At 43.4% G+C, this 25728-nt stretch overlaps 1 protein-coding gene across 1 annotated transcript in view; it reads left to right on the plus strand.

The window, feature by feature from the left end:
* The window catches only part of DOK6 (docking protein 6), a 228501-nt gene that overhangs the window by 98375 nt on the left and 104398 nt on the right, over positions 1–25728 (plus strand). Inside the window, exon 3 of the mRNA XM_054164202.1 lies at positions 19370–19484. Coding sequence (XP_054020177.1) covers positions 19370–19484 — 115 coding nt within the window. The remainder of the gene's footprint in view (positions 1–19369; positions 19485–25728) is intronic.

Here is a 25728-nt window from a genome sequence, read left to right on the forward strand (position 1 = left end):
TTCAAGTTGGTATCTTCTCATCCAGCAAAGTTCTCCAGTTGGTGTGGAAGGTTGCAGAGGATGTTGCTTTAATAAGCAGCAGGTACCCAGCTGATGAGATTAAAATGAATCCTATTGAAATTAGTAACTGTTAGTAGAATTACTCATTTATGTGCAACAAACAATAAGATTTACAGTAATTATTAGATCCCTCTTAAAATAGAAGTGTCTGAACACCATAATTGTTCAAAGCAAGCATTCTCTGCACTGAGAAACAAATTACAGGAAGATTGGAGCTGTGCTGGCAATAAAGCTGTTAATAGAGGCTGAACATATCAAAGGGCAGCATGCAAACTAAGGCAGTAAAATATCTTTCAACAAAGATTGGATTAAGGCACTAATATCATCTTTCCTCAACAATGTAGTGAAGATATCTACAAGCTTAGGATGCTGACCGGACTTTGAGCTCCTACAAACATGGACCTGAAATGTTTAAATGACCCTATTAGTCTCTTCCTGTGTAGCCCTCTACTCATCCTTGTAAACCTTGAAGGCAGAGTATTAATTAGAAGCATCAGTTCACAGGGTGAAAAAAGAATTGATGTTGATGAGTGGCTTTGAATTTCTCAGCAGTGACACCAGTGACTGAATCTAAGTACCCAGAAGGCAATGAGGAAGAAATTTTTTTACAGTGAGGGTGGCAAAACACAGGAACAGGTTGTCCAGAGAGGTGATAGATGCCTTATCCCTGGGAACTTTCAAGGTCATGTTGGACAGGACTCAGAGCAATTTGATCTAGTTGAAGATATTCATGCTGACTGCAGGGGGAGTTGGTCTAGGTGACTTTTAAGGGTCCCTTCCAACTGAAAACATTTTATGACTCTATGAATAAATCAAATAGTGGGGAAATGAAAGATAATCTCTTAGTCTCTACTGGTATCACAAAGGAACTTCCAGATGTGCCAGTGGTGGTTCTCATGTGAAGATCCATGTACACTTATTACAGGGAATTGAGTATAGGTAGTTGAGTGTGTGCACACTTCTGCAGTGGTAGGGACACTTTCTACTGTAAAAAATATTGTTGAATAGGGGAGAAATGCTGAAACATTTCAGCAGGAGGGAATAATTTTTTTTTTTTTAAATTAAGATATAGAAATAAAATTAATAATAATAATAAAAATAATGTAAAACAACCAGAATGTCATTGACCTGTAGAACAATTCAGGTTGAAAGGAACCACTGGAGGCTATCTAGATAACCTCCTGCTCAAAGCAGCAGCAGTGATATCACATTGCTCATGGCCACGTCCAGTTTGGTTTTGAACATGGTTCCATGACCTCTGCAAAACTAGAAAGTCTTTTATCTGAGACCTCATGATCCAAGCAGCAAAAGAGGTTGAGGACTGAGTGGCTGGAGGACTGAAAAGACCCTGAGGGTCCACTGCTGGGCAATGAGCTGAGTCGGAACCAGCCATGATCACTGGCAGGCATGAAAGCAAACTGTGTCCTGGGCTGCCCAGCAAGGTTATGGCAGCACAGCGAGGACTCTCAAGTAGGAGGGCTCCTTCCTGAGTGTTTGTTAAGTCATACCTAGAATATTGTGTTCAGTTCACTGCTCTGCTCTGGAGAGACTGAAAAAACCTGAGAGAGTCCAGCAGTGGGCCAGCAAGGAAACTGGATGTTGGAGAGCCTGACATATGAGGAGAGGTTGAAGGAATTGGCTCTGCACTAGTGAAGAGAGAAGGCCCAGGGGAAAACTCCTCACAGCCTTACAGTTTTGATGAGGTGGCTGAGGTGAGAAATAGAGGTGCTGTCTTCTCAAGGATGTGCATGAAAAGGACAAGAGGCAACAAGCAGAGGTTTCTTCAAGGTAAATTTACTGGATATAAGGAAAAAAAAAATATTAGCCATGGGAGCTACTAAACATCAGACTAGACTGACCAGAGAGGTTAGCATTTTCTCACTGGAAATCTTGAAGACCTATCTTGACAGTGCCCTGTGTAAGTTGATCTAAGACCCTGCTTTTCAGGTTGGACCAGATGATCTCCAGGGTCCCTTTTAAGCTAGACTTTTCTGTGAACTCTGAAGTGTGTGTCATTAAAGCCCGTGTCACACTGTGTGAGACGAGCTCGTGATATATCCCTCTGCTGCATGTATTGTGTCAGACTGGTCCTGTTCTCTCCTGAGCATGTTGAAGTTATTTCTAGTGATGGGGGTAAAAAAAAAAGCCACAACACTTAATCTTTCTAGTGCCTCTTAAAACAGTCTCAAGAGAGTTTTTCCTTTGAACTCTAGCTGTGTTGTTGCTTTACAGTCAAGAGCAGGCTGGTGTGTGTGAGAGTTCTGTATCTTATGGGTTTGCCATGAAAATCTAGCCATGTTTTGGCAAAGTTTAAAGCCTTTGCAAAGCACTTCTGACTTTGACAGCTGGAATGTCTCCTGTCATCTGCAGAGCTTCATATATAATGGAAATTGGGAGGATTTTTCTCTCTTGAGTAATGAAATATGTTCCCTGCAGTTCTTTCAAGGCCTGAAGCCTGACATTTGCTCTAATAGCTACCTGTCATTCCTGAAGACAAGTACCAAGTCAGGTGTTTGAGATGAGATCATGAAGCCATTCTCTCTATGTATGTCCTCTGGCACCTAATTAACATGGGAAGGAAAACTACTGAATTTAAACTTAGAGAAGAAATAGACCAAGAAATAGAGTGTGGGAGAGAAAAGGAAAGAAATCAATGCTCCAGCATTTGATGAAATCGCTTTAGCAGTTACGATATCTGGGAGCAACACCAAGGGCTTCTGGCAGATGGAAAGCTGGCTGTTCAAGAAGTTGATAGAAGAAGTGCTAAAGGAATGGGAAGGTGGTGAAGAAAGTGCTTATTATTAAGGGTAAACTGAAATCCATTTGACTTAGAACAAGAGCAAAGGAGACTGCTATAGAAATAAAAATCTGACAAGGAGAAGGAAGTGTCCAAGGAAGCAGACAGTGTGGACATAGTTTTGTCTCTTCACTCCACTTATATCTGGAGCAAATAGAATAGTGCAGCAGGACAGATCTGCATCAAAAGAAAGAAGAGGGATGGTTGAGATTTGTGCAGCAGAACATATTGCTCTCTAATAACGCTGCCTGCCTCAGGTTGCAGCAGCTGGGAGGGAGGTGTGTACTCCTCAGACATTTCCCAGGAGGGGTAGGTTCTAAAATAAGAAGACCCTTGTGTTTGGGAGTGAGTTTCTGGGGGATAGGTACTTCTGAGAAGAGAGACTAGATGTAAGGTCTCTGAAGGAGGTCTCCACTGGTCCTTGGGGAGAGATCAAGAAGAAACAGTTCAACCTGGTTATAAAACAGCTGGGCTCTGCTGTGGAGATTTGTACTAAGCTCCTCTTTTTAGCACAGATGTTGTTGAAAGCTGAATCCTGGATATCTCAAATATATCCTCAGAAAGGACATATTTTACATTCATTTATTTTCACCATACTTTTGTGTGTGTGTGTGTGTGCTTTCCCTGTCAGTATAATCCACACCTCTCAGAAGTGAGGAAGGTGTGAAGGGAAATTAATATTTGTGAAACCATCTGTGTGAACTCTACTTGTGTGATGACCGTTATGGAAGATCCCTGAGAGAAACCAGCCTGGAACTGGTATACCATGAAGTCATGAAAAAAAAGCAACAGTATGAAATTATGAGACTCACATACAATGTATAAAGCCTTTATTTGTCAGAATAATATTTATCATGTATTCTGACTGAAGTGAAAAAAGGTTCTGAGAACCTAAATATGAACATGTCATGAAACAGTCTGTATCATAATGTGTATAGAAGGAGTGAGGATCAGAGGACAGAGTTGCTCTCCATAGGGATCTTGACAGGCTTGAGAAGAGGGTCAGTGCCAACTGCATGAGGCTCGACAAATCAAACTGCAAGGTCCTGCATCTGGGTTGAGCCAATCCCAGGCACAAGTTTGAGCTGGGTGCAGGGTAGGTCGAGAGTATCCCTGAAGATAGGGACTTGGAGATGTTGGTCGATGAGAAGCTCCCCATGAGCCAGCAGTGCCCTAACACAGCCCAGAAGGCAGCTGTGTGCTGGGCTGCATCCAGAGGAGTGTGACCAGCAGGGCAAGAGCAGGGATTCTGCCCTTTGACTCTGCTCTGCTGATCTCCCACCCTGAATACTGCCTCCAGTTCTGGTGTCCCCAGCAGAAGAAGGACACAGAGCTGCTGGAGTGAGTCCAGAGGAGGCCACAAAGACGATCTAAAGGCTGGAGCACCTCTGCCATGAGGAAAGGCAGAGTGAGTCTGGAGAAGACTCCAGGGGAACCTTAGAGCTGCCTTCCAATACCTGAAGGGATCCTACAGGAAGGCTGGAGGGGATTTGTCATAAAGGTGTCTAGCGACAGGACAAGTTCAAGACCTACTTATCTACCCTGCTGTTTATCATAGAACTGAAGGAATGTTGTGTGAAGGTATTTTTACTTACATTTTTCTTCATGACAACCTTTTCCCTTGAAGCTACTCTGAGTTGTGTCTGTGTTGCTGGAGGAAGAATTCCCATTTTGATGTGGAAATGGGATGAGGTGTGGTCCCTTGTGCAGTAGCTCTGAAAGAAAGCAGCCAGCTACAGACATCCTGCTATGGTGTAGCAGGGAGGGAAGACAGGATTGTCACTAATTTATTTTCTCTTAATAAAGGGAGATGAAATAGAGTAGGTCTGATGAATACTGTTTCACTTAAGGCTTTGATTTGCTTATAGTAAGGGATGCTTTGCAACATAAATAAAGAGCAATTTATTATGAAAATTGACACAAAGCTGTCTAATTTTTACTTCTTCACAGAAGAAAATTTGAAATTCAAATTACTGGCTGATGAAGGTTATTAAAAATACATTAGAGTTCAAAATGTAGCTGTGTGTAATTGTCATAACAGATATTCCAAATTAATTTATCCCCAATGACAATTAAGCTAAAAGAATTTTTAAATTATCAGGCTAACAAGTTGCAGTTAATTTGGGGAGTAAATAAAGTGAAAGCATTTTTGAAAGTTTGGGGGGGAAAAGAAGTACAAAAAGGCTATCTCTCTGTAAAAAACTCCTGAATGAAGAGTTATATTTCTGGTCAGAGTCTTTCTTTCTTTCTTTCTTTCTTTCTTTCTTTCCTCTTTTTCCTATTGCTTTTTGGGGTTATTTTGCCTCAGGTTCTCTCTTTGTTTTTTTTTTCTTCTTTTTCTCCTCAAGAATTCTGGATCAGTTTGAGTCAGTGTATACACCTGTGTTGGACACGATGATCTTGAAGGTCTCTTCCAACCTGGTTTATTCTATGTATTCTAACCTGTGCTGTGTTAGGCTCATTTGAACTTAGACATATTTTCTGGGTGTCGTGGCTGACACACCTGAAGGCTGTGCTGCCATTCAGCGAGACTTAGGCTAGAGAGTTGGGTAAGGAGAGATCTAATAAATTCAACAAGGGCAAATGCAGAGTCTTGCACCTGGGAAAGAGCAATCCAATGGAACAGTATAGGTTGGGAACTGACCTGTTGGAGAGCAGTGAAAGGAAAAAGGACCTGGGGGTCTTAGTGGATGAAAGGTTGGCCATGAGCCAGCAATGTGCTCTTGTGGCCAAGGTGGCCAATGCCATTCTGGGGTGGATTAGAAGGGCTGTGATTAGTAGATCGAGAGAGGTTCTCCTTCCATTACCTGAAGGAATCCTACAAGGAAGGCTGGAGAGGGACTTCTCATAAGGGTTTTCAGCAACAGGACAAGGGAAAATGGTTTCAATCTGAAGGAGAGTAGGTTTAGGCTGGATCTTAGGAAGAAGTTTTTCAGTAGGAGGGTGCTGAGACAGTGCAATAGGTTGCCCATGGAGGTTGTGGATGTGTCCTCCCTGCAGGTGTTCAAGGCCAGGTTGGTTGAAGCCTTGAGCAGTCTATTTGAGAGGTATCCCTGCCTATGGCATAGAGGTTGGAGAAGATGATCCATGAAGTCCCTTTCAACCTAAGCCATTCTGTGATTCTATGAAGATGATTCCCCTCTGAAGAAGCTGTCAATTGCCTGTGCTTTTCTTTGGCTTCCTCACCTTTGGGATCAAGTAAGAAGAGCTAGAAATGAGGAGGTCAAGGATGATGATGTCCCTTCTCCTTTCAAAGCTATTGTAATTCCTCCTTTTTTGAATATAGTTCTTGATAGTTCAGATAGATCTTGCATCTGAGAGGTCCTTAAAAGCTGCATCACAAGATGCCTCTCACTCATGGTTGTTTTTACCCTGTGTGAGTAGTGCAATGGTAAGCCAGCCCTTCTTGACTTAATTTTGACCCAAGGCTTCTCTGTGGTCAAGATGTGACTACAGGGAGCTACAGGCTAAGCTGAAGGCTTTCACAGGTGGAACAGGCTGGGAGGGGGGAGGTTAAACCTAGGGCTCAGCTGCTGGCATAAGGTACAGCATAGTTGCAACCCAAGCCCTTCATGTGCATTGAAAGCCTGTGATTGCTTGTCTGCTCTGACACTCCTGACCTTATTTGTCAATGCAGTGAGAAATTTTGTAGTGAGGGTCATATCTATCAGGTAAGTAGGGGCGAAAAATATATATATATATAGCCATCACTTAGTGTTTTCAGCTAAGTTATAATTTGTGAGTGTGCCTTTTGCTTGTAATTTGCCTGTCTTAATAAACACTTGGTTTTAATTAAGCTTACCTGACACAATGAATTTGGGAATCATTACAGCTCAGCCAATTTCAATAAACCAAGAGGAGAATTTAAAGGAACTTTTGGAGAATTGCATTTTTCCTTTTCTTTTTTGCTGGAAGGCAAATAATAGATTCCTTTTTAATTAATGAATACCTTTGGGCCCAAACCAGAAAAGACTCATGCAAAATTAGGTGCTTGGAGAATGTTAAAAGTGAAAGTTCTTCAAAATGGAAACAGTTTCTAACTGTCCAGTAAATTTCAGTGGCCTCACAAAGCTATTAAGTTTCATGTAATGAGCTAATTCATTTACATGTTCATTGTCTTACTGCTCTGCTTGGACAATTAAACTATAGTTAAGAAATGCCCCATTTTTTTGTTTCTCTGGCATAAGCATAGTGCTGCTGTTTTCTTACCTCATAACTTGTAGGGGCCTGGTCTGTCTTGAAGCATGAGCATAAGCAACTCACTTAGAATGACATAAGCAGCTAATTTAGAATGTGCTCTATGATAGCTTTGTTCAGAATGTGTATTATGATAGCCTTGTAAAAGAGCACAAACTGCTGTCCTGATAAACAGCCTTTGGGAAAGTTAGCAATAAGAAGACATTGTAACACGACAGGGAAGGTGAATCTGGGATTGTGATTCAATCTGTGCAAATGCCAACAACCAACCAGATTGATCAGAAGGATGCATGGACAGCTCGTGAGGATGCAGAACAGCCTATCACATTGCAGTATAGTGCGAGTATACAATACAAAAGTAGAGCTGATAGTTAATAAAGATGAATCATTTATGTGTCATATTGGTGTCGTGTCGTTCCTGTTCCTGCATGGATTTTAAAGGCCCAGGCAATAACTCTATCAGGAAGTTTGATATTGAAAGTATCTGATTTTAATTTGTAGCTGAAGTTTGGAAAGATCATTGGGAAGGCTGCTCTTCTGCTCTTCTGCTCTGGTGAGACCTCACCTGGAGTGCTATGCCCAGATCTGGGGCCTCTAACACAAGAAAGAGATGGACTTGATGGAGTAGGTCCAGAGGAGGCCATCAAGATGATCAGAGGGCTGGAGCACCTCTGCTGTGGGGACAGGCTGAGACAACTGGGGCTCTTTAGCCTGTAGAGGAGAATGCTCCAAGGAGACTTTGTAGCTACACTTCAGTATCTGAAGGGGACCTGCAGGAAGGCTGGGGAAGGACTTTTTAAAAGGGCTTGTGATAATAGGGTGAGGGGCAATGGTTTGAAAATGGAGCAGGGTAGATTTAGGTTGGACATCAGGAGGAAGTTCTGCACAATGAGTTGTGAAATACGGGAACAGATTGCCCAGGAGTGTGGTTGAGGCCCTGTCTCTGGAGACCTTCAAGATGAGACCTGATGTGACCCTGGGCAACCTGATCTAGTTGGTGTCTCTTCTGACTGCAGGGAGATTGGACAAGATATCCTTTGATGATGCCTTCCAAGCCCATGTGATCTGTGAATCTTTTGTCTCTGCCATCTCTCTAGCATGGAGTTGTTCAGGTGTGAACCTGAATTTCAATTTAGAGTGTTCTCTTACTATTAAAGGCATTAATTATTGCAAATTATCTCAACTCTCACTTTTACAGAGGGCTTCTTTCACTCCCTTTTTGTCTGGTATTCATTTTGCACATCAAAATGATAGGGCAGACCGGAAAACATATTTCAAAGGTTCTTTAGGCTAGTGAGGAAATGGGATTGGGGAGAACTGGGATCTATCTTACAAAGGGCTGCCTATAAAAATACCCTTTGAAGTGTGAAGCCATTTCTTTTTCAGTACATGTTTAAAAAGTCATAATTAAAATGTTTGTTAAGGGAAGAGGTCCATATATTCATGAAGTGGTCAGATTTTATCTATTGCTTTGAAACGCCGGGCTAGCAGCCTGCACCGGAATAGTCCCAGTAGCTGATTTTATGGACTAGACAGCAGCTCAGTCCTGGCAGCATTACAGCAGCACGGTTTGAGAGAAAGCAAAGTACCTTGGCTTGGCAAAGCCCCTACTTCTTTGCCTGTTAAAGGTAGCTGATATGACATAATGTGCTTCTTTCTGTCTTGCTAGGTTTGCTTTACAGATACTGTGAAACCTACCTCCCTGGGCAGGCTGTTCCAATCCCTCACCAATCTTGCAGGAAAGAAAGTTTTCCTAATATCCATACTAATCCTCCCCTGGCACAACTTCAGCCCATTTCCTCTCCTCCAGTTGCTAGTTACTTGAGAGAACAGATCAGCAGCAGCCCCACTCAACCTCCCTTCAGGTAGTTGCAGGGAGCAATAAGATCTCCCCTCAGCCTTCTCTTCTCCAGACTAAACAACCCCAGCTCTCTCAGAGGCTCCTCATGTGATGTCCTCCAAACCTCTCCAGCCTTGTTGCTCTTCTCTGGGCACCTCCAGGACCTCAATGTCTTTTCCTGTACTGTGGTAGAATAGACTAGACTAGACTAGACTAGAATAGACTAGACTGGACTAGACTAGAATAGAATAGAATAGAATACAATAGAATACCCAGAACTGAACCCAGTGCTCAAGCTGTGGCCTCACCAGGGTCAAGTACAGGTGCACCATCACTTCCCTTCTCCTGCTAGACACAGTAGGTTTGATCCAGGCTAGGATGCTGTTGGCCTTCTGGGCACACTGCTGGCTCATCCAGCTGTCCACCAGCTGTCCACCTGCACCCCAGATCCTTTTCCGCTGTTCTCCTTTCCAGGCAATTTTGCCAAGCCAGTAGTGTTGCTTGGGGTTGTTGTGATCAAAGTGCAGGACCTAGCACTTGGCCTTGTTAAATCTCATCCCATTGGCCTCAGTCCTTTGATCTAACCTGTCCAGATGCTCAAGAATCTGTAGCTGTGGTGCTTTAGGAAATAGTTTAGTAGTCGTGGTAGTTGGGTTAGGGTTAGACTCGATGATCTTAAAGGTATTTTCCAACCTTAAGGATTCTATAGTTCAAAGTGACTGAACAAAAGCTAGTCAGATAAGTTTAGTTTCCATCCTTAATTGCTTTTAGATGTCATTGAGGCAGAGCGAAGTGGGTGGGCAGTGAGAATACAGCACGCACCTGGGTACCCGCAGGTGGTACCCCCATATACTGACCTCTAGCACTACTTAGCCTTTTGAAAACACAGGCAAAGAAGAGAGTTGAGGTAAAGATTCTGATTTTTCTCTTTGTCTTCCATTTATTTAAATTTTGAGGAATTAAAATGGAGTTATTTTATATCCATTCTATTTTATTTTTATTTTCTATTTGGTCTTTTATTTCATCTTTTCTATTCAGTGTAATAAACTTAGGTGATGTAATTTTCCAAAGAAATGATGAAAAATTTAAGCTTTTTTATGTTTTTAAAATCTCAGTTTCACCTGGAGATAAATATATATAAAAATATATTCTGCAGGAAGAAACACTGAACAAGTGTCCCTCCACTATTTTATATATATGTGTGTGTGTTTTTATATATATACATATATATATATATATATTTCTTCCCATCAAATTTCACTTTCTTATGGCTTTATCCTTAGCCTAATTTCTTTCTAACCCATACATTCATTCTATCCCTTTTTTGAGTGGTTGGTTTTATATTCTCCACCTTTTTTTCACTTCCCAGCTAAGATCCCCATTGCTGTTAGAGGTGTGGTTTCCATGCAGCGCTTACAGGAATGAGCATTTACTTGGTAGCGGTTTCTTAAAGCCTCTGAATAGCAGCTGGAGCCCTGCCCCAGAGGCATACTGTGGAGGTTGATGTGCCACTCCTTGGCAGAATTCCTGGAGAGTGTTGTTACCATAACAACTCATCTTCTTCCAAGGATAAATCCACAAGGAGAGGTGGGGAAGACTCTTCTGTTTGCTTTGTGAATTGGTTTTGCTTTTATATAACCCAGCCTTCCACTTTTGTGATCTTGGGATTTCGCTTCACTCTTCTTATGGTCCTCTTGTAATCTTCTGTTTGAAGTTTTGCTCTTCTTTTGTGAAATAGATTTGTCTTTTTTTTTTTTCTGACTCATTACCTTTTTCCCTCATCTTGTTTTTCAGCCTCTTACATCCACATATCCTGTTGTTGGATGCCATGTTCTGCTCTGGTGCAGAATCACAGAACTGCCATGGTTGGAAGGCACTTCAAGGATCGTCTAGTTCCAACCCTCCTGCCATGGGCAGGGATACTTCACACTAGATCAGGTTGCTCACAGCCACATCCAGCCTGGCCGTAAAACCTCCAGGGATGAAGCTTCCACCGCCTCTGAGCAATCTGTTCCAGTGTCTCACCACCCTCATGGTGGAGAATTTCTTCCTAACATCCAATCTGAATCTCTCCTCTTCTATCTTGGATCCATTCCCCCTAGTCCTGTCACTACTTGATACCCTAAGAAGTCCTCCACCAGCTTTCTTGTAGCACCCTTCAGATATTGGGAGGCCACAATAAGGCCACAAGAATGTGCTGAACTCAGTAAAATGTCTTTCATCTGACTATTCTAAATGTTTAATATGTGTTTGCCCAAACCATCAAGGTCCAAAGCAAGTTACAGGCCTGCTAGCCTCCCTTTCTTAGCCTCACAATATAATTCATATGTGGATGGACTTCAGGAGTTCAGGTCAGGTCATCTCTGAGGTCAAATGTAGGTTTTGTGCAGCTGGGTCTTGAAAACCTCCAGGGACAGGATCACAGTGCCTCTCTGGGTGGCCTGTCTCACTGCTAGGCTGTCTTCATGGTGAAAACTTGATATGCTTCTTGGTATGCAACCTGAACATCTCTTGTCTCAGTTTATACCCGTTTTCTGTCTTCCTCCCACCAGGCACTGCTAGGAAGAGCCTGCCTTGCCTCCTCGATAACCTCCCTGCAGGCACTGGGGGAGTTTGCTTTGAGCTGCCTCCAAAGCCATCCCTGCTGTGGCCTGGGCCAGCCACCATCCCTTAACCTCTCCCCACAGGTCAGGTGGCCCAGCTCTGGCTGTCCTGGGGGCATTCTGCTGAGTTTGCTGTGGTTTATCAGTTGCATGGGGGAGTCCTAAAATTGGACATAGTGTTGTGGTGGGATCTGTGTAAAGAAGAAAAGACATCCTGGCTGTGCTTCTGGTAATGCAGCCATTTCCCCAGGCCCCAGAGGGCTTTTTGCTTTTCAGGCTTTTTTCTTTTTCTTTTTTTTTTTTTTTCCTGTCAGGAGCCAAGCTGACATCCAGCTCTGTTTGAAGCTGTAACAGAACTTCTGCTCTGTGGCAACTGCATTTAACCATGTAAGAGGAGCCTCCAATAACTGCAGATAGGATGAGTGAACACTGAACAGAAGAGAGATGCTTTGTTTCTTTGAGATACTCGTCTCTGTAGTCCTTTCATCTGTAGTAGGCAAGCATCTCCTTTACTCTTCTAGCAGGCTGGCAGCAGCACTTGGAGTAACATTAGCATCTTGGTGCCTCCTTTGCCCTTTCCTTGATGTGACAGTCAACACAGCTCTTGCTTCTTGTGTAGCTCTCTTACTGTTGCCATGCTCTTTCTGCTCTCATCTAGTTACAATCTCCCTGCCATGGACAGTGACACCTTCCACTAGCCCAGGTTGCTCACAGCCTCATCCAGCCTGGCCTTGAACACCTCCAGGGAGGGGACATCCACAGCCTCCCTGAGCAACCTGTTCCAGTGTCTCACCACCCTCACTGGAAAGAATTTCTTCCTAATCTCCAGTCTAAATCCACCCTCCTCAAGCTTCAATCTGTTCCCTATCATCCTATCACTACATGTCTTTGCAAAAAGCCCCTTCCTGGCTTTCTTGTAGGCTGCCTTCAGGTACTGGAAGGCTGCTCTAAGGTCTCCCTGGAGCCTTCTCCTCTCCAGGATGAACAAACCCAGCTGCCTCAGCCTGTCCTCACAGGGGAGGTGCTCCTGCCCTCTGATGATCTTCATGGCTTCCTTTGGACCTGCTCCAGCAGTTCCATGCTCTTCTTATGCTGGGGGGGGGGACAAAAACTGGACACAGTACTCCAGGTGTGGTCTCATCAGAGCAGATGAGCAGAATCCCCTCCCTGTCCTGCTGCTCTCCCTGCTTTCGATGCAGCCCAGCACACAGCTACCTGCTGGGCTGCCAGTGACTGTTGCTGTCTCATGAGTAGTTTGTCATCAGCTGACACCCTTAAGCCCTTCTCGAGGTTGCTCTGGAGCCTCTCCTCGCCCAGCCTGTACTTGTGGTTGGGAGTCTACTGTCTGGGTATCACCCACTGGAGTGCCTGCTCCTTGCTGCTGGCTTTCGCTCTGTCCCATTGCTGCTGGCGTGGGATTGCACAACAGATGGTGGTAGGTGGGCCATTATTAAGAAATAAGAGACTGAATGATTGCATTTTGTAGCTCTCTCTTTTGCTTCTTTCTTTTTTTTTTTTTTTTTTTTAGATAAAAATGAAATGATGCAGGAAGGTAGTGCACAGCCCAAACCAGTTATGCAAATTCAGACCTTTCCCTCTGTCCAAACAATTTCCAGGACACTGCATAGTGGAAATAGCATTCAGGAGATGGAATCACAGAAGCATTTCCCTCCCATTTTGGAAGAATTCAAGCAAGATATAGCCCAGAAAGGAGCACTTGAGATTTTGTGCATTTTCTTTTTGTGTTTTTTCACTTTTCTGAAGCTTCTTTCATATTTACTGTGGTATTACATTTTTTTTATAGTGATGCAGATGTAATATGTGATCTGGAAGTAATATCTCTATAACTGTGGAAGAGTTACTTGGTGCAGTTTGAGCACCAGAGCCCTACATTTGTTATACCAATATTGCTTATATTGATTATATTGTTATATTGATAGTCTCTACATGTCCATAGATGCAGGGATTCAGAGAATGGTTTGGGTTGGAAGAGATCTTAAAGATCATCCAGTTCCAACCCCCCTGCCATGGACGGGGACACCTTCCACCAGCCCAGGTTGCTCAAGGCCTCATTCAACCTGGCCTTGAACACCTCCAGGGAGGGAGCATCCACAATCTCCCTGGGCAACTTGTTCCAGTGTCTCACCACCCTCACTCCAAAGAATTTCTTCCTAATCTCCAGTCTCAGTCTGCCCTCCTCTTAGCTTCAATCCATTCCTTCTCGTCCTGTCACTACAAGCCGTTGTAAAAAGTCCCTCCCCAGCTCTCCTGTAGCTCCCTTCAGGTACTGGAAGGCTGCTCTAAGGTCTCCTTGGAGCTTTCTCTTCTCCAGGCTGCACAGCCCCTACTCTCAGCCTGTCCCCACAAGGGAGGTTCTCCAGCCCTCTGATTATCTTCATGGCCTCCTCTGGACCCACTCCATGTGACCCAGCAGTGGTTGGTGCAGATCCTAGATGTTCAGATCCCTGCTAGAACAGATTTTTTTTTTCCAAGGAGCAAACAAATAAATGTTGAGTGTAGTGATGAAGTATTGAAGTGAAAGTGTATCGAGTTGTCCCTAAAATCCTTCCTTTTTGAGAGAACTCAATGTAATTTCAAAGAAAGTAATCAGATAACTGTCAGAGTGACTATTTAAAGTAAGTGTATGCTGTAATTTAATAGCCTTTGTCAACTAAGAATATAATTAAGATGCCAAAAGTGAAAGAAAAAGAAGACCCTCAGACATTTTAAAGGGTAGATATTTTAAGCTGCATTGACACTTACTGTGTTATTATAGAAAATACTTTGGTAGCATAAGCAAAATAGGATCCTTTAATTAGGTACCTCAAGCACTTTCAAAAAGAGGACTGTAGGTTGCTGTAACGTGGGTCACAGACTCCCAGACAGAAAACATGTGGGTGCTTCTCCTACGTAAAAATAACCTCTTAACGTGGATGAGTCGTTACAGGCAGTGCTCAGACTGGGACAGTGGGACATCTCTGAATGTCCAGGCAGAGCAGGGCTAAAGCTGTTTTAGAGGGATCAGAAGTTTATTACTATCCATTTCTTACCTGATCTCTCCTTGCTAGCTAGAGATAAGTGCCCAACTCAAAGGTTGGGTCACCTGAGCAGAGGTTTTCTTTTCCATCTATCATTCTTGAACGTTTTCCTTCTTCATCAGCCTGTGCCTGTGTATCTTGCTTCCTGCCCACAACTGCAGCTCAGTAATTTTCCCATGCTGAATTATTTACTAAGAATCTGCAGCATGACACTACTGAAATGAAAGGACATTTGTTTTAGCTAAGGAGAAGTGGAACTAGACTTCTGACATCTAGCAGGGATGGTTTTCAGGTCTTTGCTCCAAGTCTTTGCTAATATCAAATCACTTCAATTCCTTACTCCCTGTCAGAATGCCCAAGCATTGTCTGACACCAGGGAACTGAGTTACAAGAAACACTCAAGGCTTGGTCTGGTTTAGTTTTAGTGCATTTCTGTGGCAATCACATTTAGGTTCTTCATGCAGAAAGGTGACTTAGACTTTGTGTGAAACTTTAAGGATACTAGTGATTTACAGAAGGCAGAGGATAGGGAGAGACTTCAAGGCAGGTAAGATTTTTTCCTTTTCCTTCCCCTTCCCTTTCCCCTTCCCCTGCTTCCCTATCCCATTTCCCTTTCCCCTTCCCTTTACCACTGATCCACCCAGGCATGGCTAGACAACATTTAGAGGTGTTGGTGCTAATTGATTTATCTTTCCTATATGACATTTGGTTAAGGAAGCAGGTGGAAGCTCTGAAAGCAATTATCTTTTTAGATTAGTTGTTTTATTAACACAAAAGAAGTTTGAGTTTTGGGTGTATCTGCAAACCAAGACAAAGGAAAACCATGAAGATGTGAGGAGGTGGATTTTGTTGCTTGAAGCAGTGATTCTTAAGTGCCCTAAGTGTATGAACAACAACAGCAGAAAACAAACTAAAGAGTCTTTTGCATTCTTGTTCTGTGCTTGACGTTACTCTGTAAGGACCTCCTGCATTTGGGTGAGCAATCTGAGACTCACCCCAAGAAAATTTAGATTGGCTATTAGGAACAGGTTCCTTCCTATGAGGGTGTTGCAACACTGGAACAGGTTGCCCGGGGAGGTGGTTGAGGCCTCATCCCTGGAGATATTCAAAGTGGGGCTTGACAGGGCTTTGGGCAGCCTGATCTAGTTGAGGATGTCCCTGCTGACTGCAGGGCGGTTGGACTAGATAGCCTTTGGAGGTCCCTTCCAACCCAGACCATTTTATGGTTCTAAGATGTGTGCAGATCAGCTGTGCTGATGTGGAATCTTTGAGGTGATCCAAGTTCTTGAGTGTAAGAGGAAAGAAACTGGAGGAGCCAATGCCGATGGGTGGCTTTGAGTTGGGAGCCTAGCATAGCTGATTGAGATGCTGCCTTTGCCAGTCTTAAAATTATCCTACCTTGTAGCCCTGCAGTGTTATTTCATTTCATCAAATATTAACTAAATATAAAGGAATTCAAGGTCTCTGATATAGCTGTGTAAACAAACCTGCCACCACCAAAACAAAACAAAAAAGCCCCCCCCCAAACAAACAAAGAAAACATAATGGGGGATAAAACCCCCACACTTCTCAGTATGGAAAAAATGGAATAAAATAACCTTGGCAAAGCAAAGATTGCTACATAGAAATTAAGTAACTATTCCACATCTCCCAGTGTTCAGTTGTCAGTCTGGAAGCAAGTAAAATGGTTTTAGAGATTGATACAGGAAAATGTCTGTGTGGGCTGCTGAGTGATGGACAGATGAGGCAGGACTTATTGATGAGGAGTAGGAGAACTGAGAAATGGGCCAGGTGCTAAAAGTGCCTAACATTGGTACCACACTGAGCACCATATGGAGTAGAGCACTTAAATGATAGCACCAATGCCTGCTAAAGAAAAGAGAGTCTGAGCTAATGTGCTAACTTGAGGGAAAATTGGAAACTGTATCACCAGGGCTTAATACAAAAGGACCTGTTTAACCTACTGGAAGGAATCTTAAAGGATAAAAGCAGGTGAGAAGTCTCTTTTCAAGCTTACTCACTGAACAGGTAACATTAGGGGATTTATGTCATGGAATCATAGAATGCCAGGTTGGAAGGGAGTCCCAAAGATCATCTGATCCAACTTTTCTAGGTGATAGTGGAGTTCAAATGAGCTGGCCCAGCAGCCTGTCAGGCTGCGCCTTAAAACTGAGCAATGTAGGGGAATCCATGGCTTCCAAAGTTCAACTCTTCTCATGGTGAAACCGTTTCTTTTGGATTCCAATGGGAATCTCGCCAGCAATAACTTCTATCCTTTCCCCCTTGTCTTCTCCATGTGATTCCTTGAAAAAAGTGAGTCTACATCCTCTGGGTAGCCACCCATTATGTGCTGGTAATAAGGTCTGCTCTGAGCCTTCTTTTCCCAAGGCTGGAAAAAAGCTTTATTTTATGAAATTGCTGTAACAAAGAATTGACTAAAATTTGCTCAAAACATTAACTTTTATGGTAAGCCCTGTGGCTGGACTGTGACACCTGCAGACATTCACTGTCTGAGATTTGCACAATCAAGGGCAGATTTGACTCTCCTCAACAGAGGTCTTCTTGTCTTTGTATACAAATTCACTGCTTACCTTACTGACCAAACAGTACTGAGAATTCAGAGTCACAGAATGGTGTGTGTTGGTGAAGTTCAGTTTGTTCTGGAGGGACACAAATGGGAGCAAATAAGCAAACTGATTTTCAAAGCTTCTGTTGGGTTGGACTGTATTTAACATTTTTGGCACAGCGTAATCCCACAATGAGAATATTTCCTTATTTTTTGAGGGGTAGAAAATCTAGATAAGACTGTGTAGTAGCACAGAGTTTTATTCTTTTCTTCTTGCTGGCACAAGCTTACCAATGATCTGGGTAATTCCAGAACACTCTGGAATTGTTGTTGTGAGGAAGCAGCAGCAATGTTTTCGATGAACTAAACTGTGTTTTCTTAGCTGTGATACCACAGGGAGCAAATATTACTACAGTTTTTCTTATGTGAAAAAGTAGATATGCCTCATGCACTGCTGTTAAGAAAGGAGCTTTTGCTTTTTGGTAAGTCTTCAGTTTTGAGACATTCTTTAAGTTTGCAAAGAGATTATTAAAATTATTTCCAAACAGTTATAACTCCTTTAGAATTTTTTTGTGTCTTTTCAGGAGCTTTGATAAATTTTTTTCCTCTTTAAAAGGGCTTATTTATTTATTTTTTTTAAACTGCATTTAGAGTTAAACCACACATTTAAAAATTATTAAGATAAAACAGCCTCATTACCGTGGCAAAGTTCATTATTCATTCATTCAAAACAATATAAACTCTCAGGTGTTTATTTTTGAATTGCTCATGTTCAGTGAGCTTTGTTGGCATTAAACCCAGAATCTGGAATTTGATTAACTGCACTTCTCTCTTGTAGTTGGAAGATAGACATTCATAGAACCATTGGTCTTGCCTCTGTCTTTCTCCTCTGATTGTGGAGAGAAATGTACAGTACAATTTGAAGAGATCATAGAATCAGGTTGAAAGGGACCTCTGAAGGGCATCCAGTCCAACTCCATGTCAGTAAGCAGGGACATCCTCCACTAGATCAGGTTGCTTAGAGCCTTGTTGAGCCTCACCTTGAATAACTCCAGGGAGGGGGCCTCAACTCTTTCCCTGGGCAACCTGTTCCAATATTCCATCACCCTCATGGGTGAGTATCAGGTTCAGTTCTGGGTGCCACAGGACAGGAAGGACACTGAGGTGCTGGAGGGTGTCCAGAGAAGAGCAACAAGGCTGGTGAGGGTTTTGGAGGGTATGGCATATGAGGAACGGCTGAGGCAGCTGGGTTTGTTTAGTCTGGAGAAGAGAGGGCTGAGGGGAGATCTTACAGACCTCTACAACTCCCTGAAAGAAGATTGGAGTGAGGATGGTGTTGGTCTCTTCTCCCAAGGAACCAGCAATTAGATGAGAGGAAATGGCCTGAAGTTGTGCCAGGGAAGGTTTAGGCTGCACATAGAAAAAATTTCTTTGCTGCAAGAGTGGTGAGGTGTTGGAACAGGCTGCCCAGGGAGGTGGTGGAGTCACCATCCCTGGAGGTGTTCAAGAAGCTGTAGCTGTGGTGCTTCAGGATATAGTTTATTGGTAATGGTAGTTAGGTTAGGATTGGACTTGATGATTTTGAAGGTCTTTTCCAACCTTAATGATTCTATTATGTGAAATGTTAAGCAGTTTCCTGCAGGCTGTGCTACCAGCTCTGGTTGTAATGAGATGTTTTTCTTCCATCTGTTTTAATTGTAGTTATCTCCTTGCATCAGAGGGGAATGGAAATAGATTGTTTATGCTGTACATTTGCCAGCAGAGTGCTTGTGTGTTGATAATCTTTTTTAATATTTAGAGAATACAACAAAATTGTGAGTTCTTCTGAGGATGGGAACTGCACTTCAAAGACAGATGAGCATCTATCCCTACAAACGTGGTTACACTAATTGGCCTGATAATTGAATTGCTTCCTTTAACTAATCCAAAGCTGCTGACTCTCCATCAGGTTCTGTATCTGATGCAGATTCTGAAACTGATCAAACTTGTACATATACAGAAATTGAAAAGCATATCACAGAATAATCAGAAGGCTGTCCTGCTGTGTTTCCAAGTAAGACTTTATTAGGGAAGCAGAAGGTTCACTTTTTAAACCAGTACATTGTAGGGAGTATTTTGCACCTTCAAGACTTTCTCTCTTTTTGTCTTTTTATCAGTTAAAAACTTGTCAATGTAAATAACCTCAGGAGGAAAAGCATAGTAGTTATGAAAGCTATTTTCTTTTGTTCTATCTGTAGACTGACCTAAAATACTTCTCTTCATTTTAAGGTGACTGAGCTGCACAACATCAAAAACATCACTCGATTGCCTCGTGAGACAAAGAAACATGCAGTGGCCATCATCTTCCACGATGAGACATCAAAGACCTTTGCCTGTGAGTCAGGTAAGCACTTGGTACTGCATCATTGCCTCCAAGAAAGCAAGCTGCACATCAAAGTCTTGCTTGGATTAATTAACTTAAAACGCCACCTATAAAACCTTATCTTACAGTATCACAGTTTGGGATTTACAGATTAACAGATTGCATCAGTTTGGAAGGGACCCTCAAAGGTCATCTTGTCCAACCCCCCATGCAGTCAGCAGGGACACCTCCAACTCGATTTGGCTGCCCAGAGCCCCATCAAGAAGTCTGGTCTTGAATGTCTCCAGGGATAGGGCCTCAACCACATCCCTGGGCAGCCTGTTCCACTATTTCACCACTCTCATTGTGCAGAACTTCCTCCTGATGTCCAACCTAAATCTAGCCTGCTCCAGTTTCAAACCATTGCCCTTCATCCTATTACCACAAGCCTTTCTAAACAGTCCCTCACATGCCTTCCTGTAGGTCCCCTTCAGATATTGAAATGCAGCTCTGAGGTCTTCCCAGAGCCTTCTCTTCTCCAGGCTGAACAGTCCCAATTCCTTCAGCCTGTCCTCATAGCAGAGGTTCTCCAGCCCCCCTGGTCACTTTTGTGGTCCGCCTCTGAACCTGCTCCATCAGGTCCATGTCTCTCTTATATTGGGAGCCCCAGAGCTGGACACAGCACTGCAGATGAGGTCTCACCAGAGCAGAGCAAGTGGTAGAATCACCTCTCTTCATCTGCTGGCTCCAATTCTTTTGATACAGCCCTGGATGCCGTTGCTTTCTGGGATGCAGGTATGCACTGTTGGCTCATGTCCAGCTTCTCATCCACCAGCACCCCCAAGTCTTTTTCTGCAGGGCTGCTCTTAATCTCACCATCCCCCAGCCTGACCTAGGTGCAGAACCTTACACTTTGTGTTATTGAACCTCGTGAGGTTCTCCTCAGCCCATCTCTTAACCCCTCATTTGGGTTTTGGGTTTAGTAGAGTTTTATTTTAATACACTTTGGGAAATGTTGGGGGGTGTTAGAGAGTTCTTTCTTCATTACTTGTCTTTACCTTCACTCGGATGTTCTGAAGACTTCAGCTAAACTTTTAAAAGGGAGCAAAAAATACCACGTTTTGCTATAGGCACTTACTAAACTAATAATTATCATGCCACTGCAAATAAGAGCTAAATACCAGCTATGACCTCAGGATGCTGCAAAGCTGGATGTCAACCAGTCGGGGTTTTGAGCAGCTACATGGTATAATGGATGAGTTCAGTTGAAAAAAAGACTTGGACAGCATAGTTCATAATGACAGGTAGTTACTCATGAGACACTGAGCTCTGCACTATTAATGTGCAATCTTTTCTTCTTTCAAAATGCAGTTGCCCATATCTATGTCCTGGGGGATATTTTGCCTGAATGAAATGGCCTTTAAAATGGATCAGGGCAATCCCAAGAACAAATAGAGACTGGGCAAGGAGTGGCTCAAGAGCAGTCTGGAGGAGAAGGACTAGGAGGTGTTAGTTGATGACAAACTCCTCATATGCCAGCAATGGTCACTGTCAGCCCAGCAGGTAGCTGTGTGCTGGGCTGCATCCAAAGCAGGGAGAGCAACAGCGCAGGGAGGGGATTCTGCCCCTCTGCTCTGTTGAGACCCCACCTGCAGTGCTGCCTCCAGTTCTGGTGGAGCTGCTGGAACTGCTGGAGCTGCTGGAGTGGATTCAGAGGAGGCCAGAGATCAGATCAGAGGGCTGGAGCATCTTCCTTATGGGGACAGGCTGAGAGTGTTGGGGCTATTCAGCCTGGAGAAGAGAAGGCTCCAAGGAGACTTTAGAGTAGCCTTCAAGTACCTGAAAAGGGCTACAAGAAAGCCAGGAAGGGACTTTTTACAAGGGCTTGTAGCAATAGGATGAGAGGGAATGGATTGAAGCTTGAGGATGGAAAATTTAGACTGGAGATTAGGAAGGACTTCTTTCCAGTGAGGGTGGTGAGTCACTGGAACAGGTTGCCCAGGGAGGTCATGGATACCCCATCCCTGGAGGTGTTCAAGGTCAGGCTGAATGAGGCCTTGAGCAACCTGGGCTAGTGGAAGGTATTCCTGCCTATGGCAGGAAGTTGGAACTACATGTTCTTTAAGGTCCCTTCCAACCCTAACCAATCTATGATTCTGGGAGAGAAGAGTATGAAAGTTTGTAATGATAAAGTTTGCTTTGTGACATATTTGAAACTGCATATTTTGAAATGGTATCTCAATAGTATCATATGAACGTTGCATGCTATACAACAAAAGTTAAAACACAGTGAAACTAAATTGTCCAAACGGCATCATTTTCATCAGATGAGGTAGATGCATTACTTTCTTTCATTAAAATCTTACTCTCTTGAAATCCATATCTTTGGAGGCTTCTGAACTAGGAAGATATTCTCTAAAAAATCTTTATTTTGGAGCTTGTTTCCACAGCTGAGTTCTGTCTTCCAACAAGGAACTTGTCTTCATTTCACTGCTGCTATAATCTGCCAAGTCCTTTTCTTTCCTATGTGAAACTTACTAAAGTTTGAGGACTATTTAGAGAGCTGCTTGCTATTTCAAATGGTTTCTTCCTCTTCTCAAGTCTCTGAAGTGATGTTTAGTGGCAGCAGTATCTATGGGACAGTGCCCAATTTTTAACAGCCTTGCTGTGTACGGTGGTGTCAGACTACTACTTTGGTTAACTCAGCAGGACCGTTACTAAACCCACTTCTTTCTCATGGCTTTAGAGGGAAAGAACCACTCAAGTAGTTTTGACTCAGTCAAAAATCTCCTTCACAGAATCATAGAATGGCTTAGGTTGGAATGGACCTTAGAGATCATCTACTCCAACCTCTCTGCTATGGGCAGGGACACCTCTGAACTCTTCTTTCTGGAAGCCTAATGTCCATAATGTGGTAGGAGCCGGAGTGTCTGCACTGAGGCAGGAGTTCTGAAATGCCCTGTAAAATTTGCTCTGAAGTTGTAGAATCACAGAATTATTGAATGGTCTGGGTTGGAAGGGACATCCAAAGGTCATCTCGACCAACTGATGCTGACTGCAGAGGCATCCTCAACTAGATTAGGTTGCCCAGAGCCCTGTCAAGCCTGACTTTGAGTATCTCCAGGGATGGGGCCTAACCACCTCCCTGGGCAACCTGATATGATGTAGTGAGCAATGGTGACTGTGCAGGACCAGCAAGAAAATGAACCTGGCTGACATGAATATTGATTCAAGCTAGAAGTTTATGGTGCTATTATGGAAGTTGCTGGCATGCTGAGCGTTGTGCCTGAGCAATAGCCAGCTTTCAGCAAGTGGAGGTTTATGGCTTGCTCTAGGTCACGGAAAGACCATGTGGGAGCATTATTTTTTCTTTAGTGGTGCCAGCAAAATATTAAGTGATGCATGCCCCCAGGTCTTTTTGGCTCAGTGGACCCAAAAGCATAGGTTTGTGTAATATGCATTTTGATTTTTAAATGGCAGAAGGTGAGGAAGTTTGATGAATGTATAAAACTATTGATAAAAGACAGATGGGGAGGTTGCAAATAATTGTGGTTTCAGAGACTAGAGAAAGAAACCAAATCAGGGCTGAAAGGAGATTTCAGTGAGTTGTGTCTAGAATGAGATACGACATGGGAAAAAGGGGGTGGGCAAGATCACAGAGAAATCTTAAAGCACCACTGCTGGGAAACAAATGCAGACATTCCCCAAGACACTGATTCTTGTCTGGCTGCTCTCCAGGACAGTGCCCCATTCTGCAGAGCAGTAGATGAGTTGAAGGTTTTTATTTCTTTCCAGGCATGCAGGAACTGCAGTTCTCCAGTCACAGCAATCAAGAAACATCTTCATTATTTTTATGAGGTTCAACTTCGGCATTCCATTAAAGCTGCTGTTACTCCAGCCCTGGGAAAATGGACTTGGGGTATTGCTAAATGTCAATCAGCTGTTCAAAACTTCAGGTTTAGGGCTTTATCCACTCTGTTGAGAAAGCTTCACTGGTGTTAATGTTCATGTGATTCTTTTGGCTTCACTCCACCATTTTATTTTCTTGAGTGACCTCCTGCTGCAATGGTTACCTTGGTAAACTTCTTTTATACATTTCTAACATAAGCCAGATTTTTCTTCTATGTTCCTAGAGTCACAGAATGGTTTGGGTTGGTAGGGACCTGCAACAATCATCTATTCAGTGACATCCTTCACTAGATAATCTTGCTCAGAGCCTTGTCAAGCCTGACCTTGAATAGCTCCTTAGCTACCTCCCTGAGTAACCTGTTGCAGTGTTCCACCACCTTCATGGTGCAGAACTTGTTCCTAATATCCAATCTAAATCTCTTCTTCCCTTGAGTCCTGTGTCCAGTTCTGGGCTCTTCAGTTTAGGAAAGATGTTGAGTTGCTGGAACGTGTCCAGAGAAGGGCAACAAAGCTGGGGAGGGGTTTGGAGCGCAAGCCCTGTGAGGAGAGGCTGAGGAAGCTGGGGTTGCTTAGCCTGGAGAAGAGGAGGCTCAGGGGAGACCTTCTTGCTGTCTACAACTACCTGAACAAGAGGACACAGTCTCAAGCTGTGCCAGGGGAGGTTTAGGCTGGATGTTAGGAAGAAGTTCTTCATAGAAAGAGTGATTGGCCATTGGAATGTGCTGCCCAGGGAGGTGGTGGAGTCACCATCACTGGAGGTGTTTAAGAGCCTGGATGAGGCACTTGGTGCCAAGGTTTAGTTGATTAGATGGCGCTGGGTGATGCGTTGAACTTGATGATCTCAAAGGTCTTTTCCAACCTGTTTAATTTTTATTCTATTCTATTCTATTCTATTCTATTCCATTCTATTCCATTCTAAATTCAAACTGTTGCCCCTTGTCCTATCACTACAGGCTTTTGGAAACAGTCCTGCAGCCTTCTTGTAGCCACCTTTACATACTGGAAGGCTGCTCTTAGGTCTCCCTGGAGCCTTCTCTTCTCCAGGCTGAACAGGCCCAGATCTCTTGGCCTGTCCTTGTAGCAGAGGTGCTCCAGCCACCTGATTTTCATGGCTTTCCTCTCAACTCACTCCATCAGGTCCATATCCTTCCTGTGCTCAGGGCTCCAGAGCTGGACACAGCACTGCAGGTGAGGTCTCCCCAGGGCAGAGCAAAGGGGCAGGATCCCCTCTCTCCATCTCTGGCCATGCTTCTTTTGATGCAGCCCAGGCTGCCATTGACCTTCTGGGCTGCAAGTGCCCATTGCTGGCTCATGTCCAGCTTCTCATCCACCAGCAGTCCCAAATCCTTTTCTGCGGGGCTGCTCTCAATTTCATCATCTGCAGCCTGGACTAATATTGAGGACTGGCCCAACTTAGGTGCAGGACCTTGAACTTTGCCTTATTGAACCTCATGGGGTTCTCTTCAGCCCACCTCTCCAGCATGTCCAGGTCTCTCTGGGTGATACCCATGCTTCTGACTTATCAACCACACCACTCACCTTGGTATCATAATAAACCTTCTTATAATTCTGAAAAAAAACCAAACCCAAAACCCAAACCACTGCCTATTGGTGTCAGTGTGTTCAGCAACATGATTTTCTTTTTTTAGTTCTGTGTATATTTTACCTTTTAAACTTATTTTCACATTTGTTGATTTATTTTCTTTGAAAAAAAAAAATAATTACATCTCTGCTGTCACTGGAAAAGGCACAAATTCAGTTGATTTTTGTACTGAAAAGGCTTTTGGGCTACTGCCAAATTACTAGTTTATGAGCTGGGCTTTTACTTCTTGATAGTTATCACAAGCAAATATATTCCATGCTTGAAGAGTTTGACAGATGTCAGTAGGATATTAGCTGTAATTCATATCACTCCAGCCTTTGACAGCTAAGAAGCCTGGAGGGTTTGGATTAAAATTATAGTGAAACACTGAGGATTTGAGATGTAACATCAGTGATCACACACCTGCTGTAATTGCTAACAATACAAATGGCTACAGAAGCTCTGAAAACAACCAGACTCAAACTCACCTTTTCACTGCTAGTTTTGTGAGATTGAAGCTCCAGGGTCATGGAGCTTCCCAAATGAATTCTTTGAACAGAAAAGAGGAAGATAAAGTCCACTTTTTGCATGCAATAAATTAATCAGATTCATAGATTCCTAGGATGGTTTGGGTTGGAAGGGACCATGAAGATTATCTAGTTGCCATGGGCAGGGGCACCTTCCACTAGTCCAGGTTTCTCAAAGCCTCATCCAGCCTGGCCTTGAACACCTCCAGGGAGGGGGCATCCACAACCTCCCTGGGCAACCTGTTCCAGTGTCTCACCACCCTCACTG

This window comes from Dryobates pubescens, chromosome 9 (genome assembly GCF_014839835.1).
Source record: "Dryobates pubescens isolate bDryPub1 chromosome 9, bDryPub1.pri, whole genome shotgun sequence".
Taxonomy (NCBI): domain Eukaryota; kingdom Metazoa; phylum Chordata; class Aves; order Piciformes; family Picidae; genus Dryobates; species Dryobates pubescens.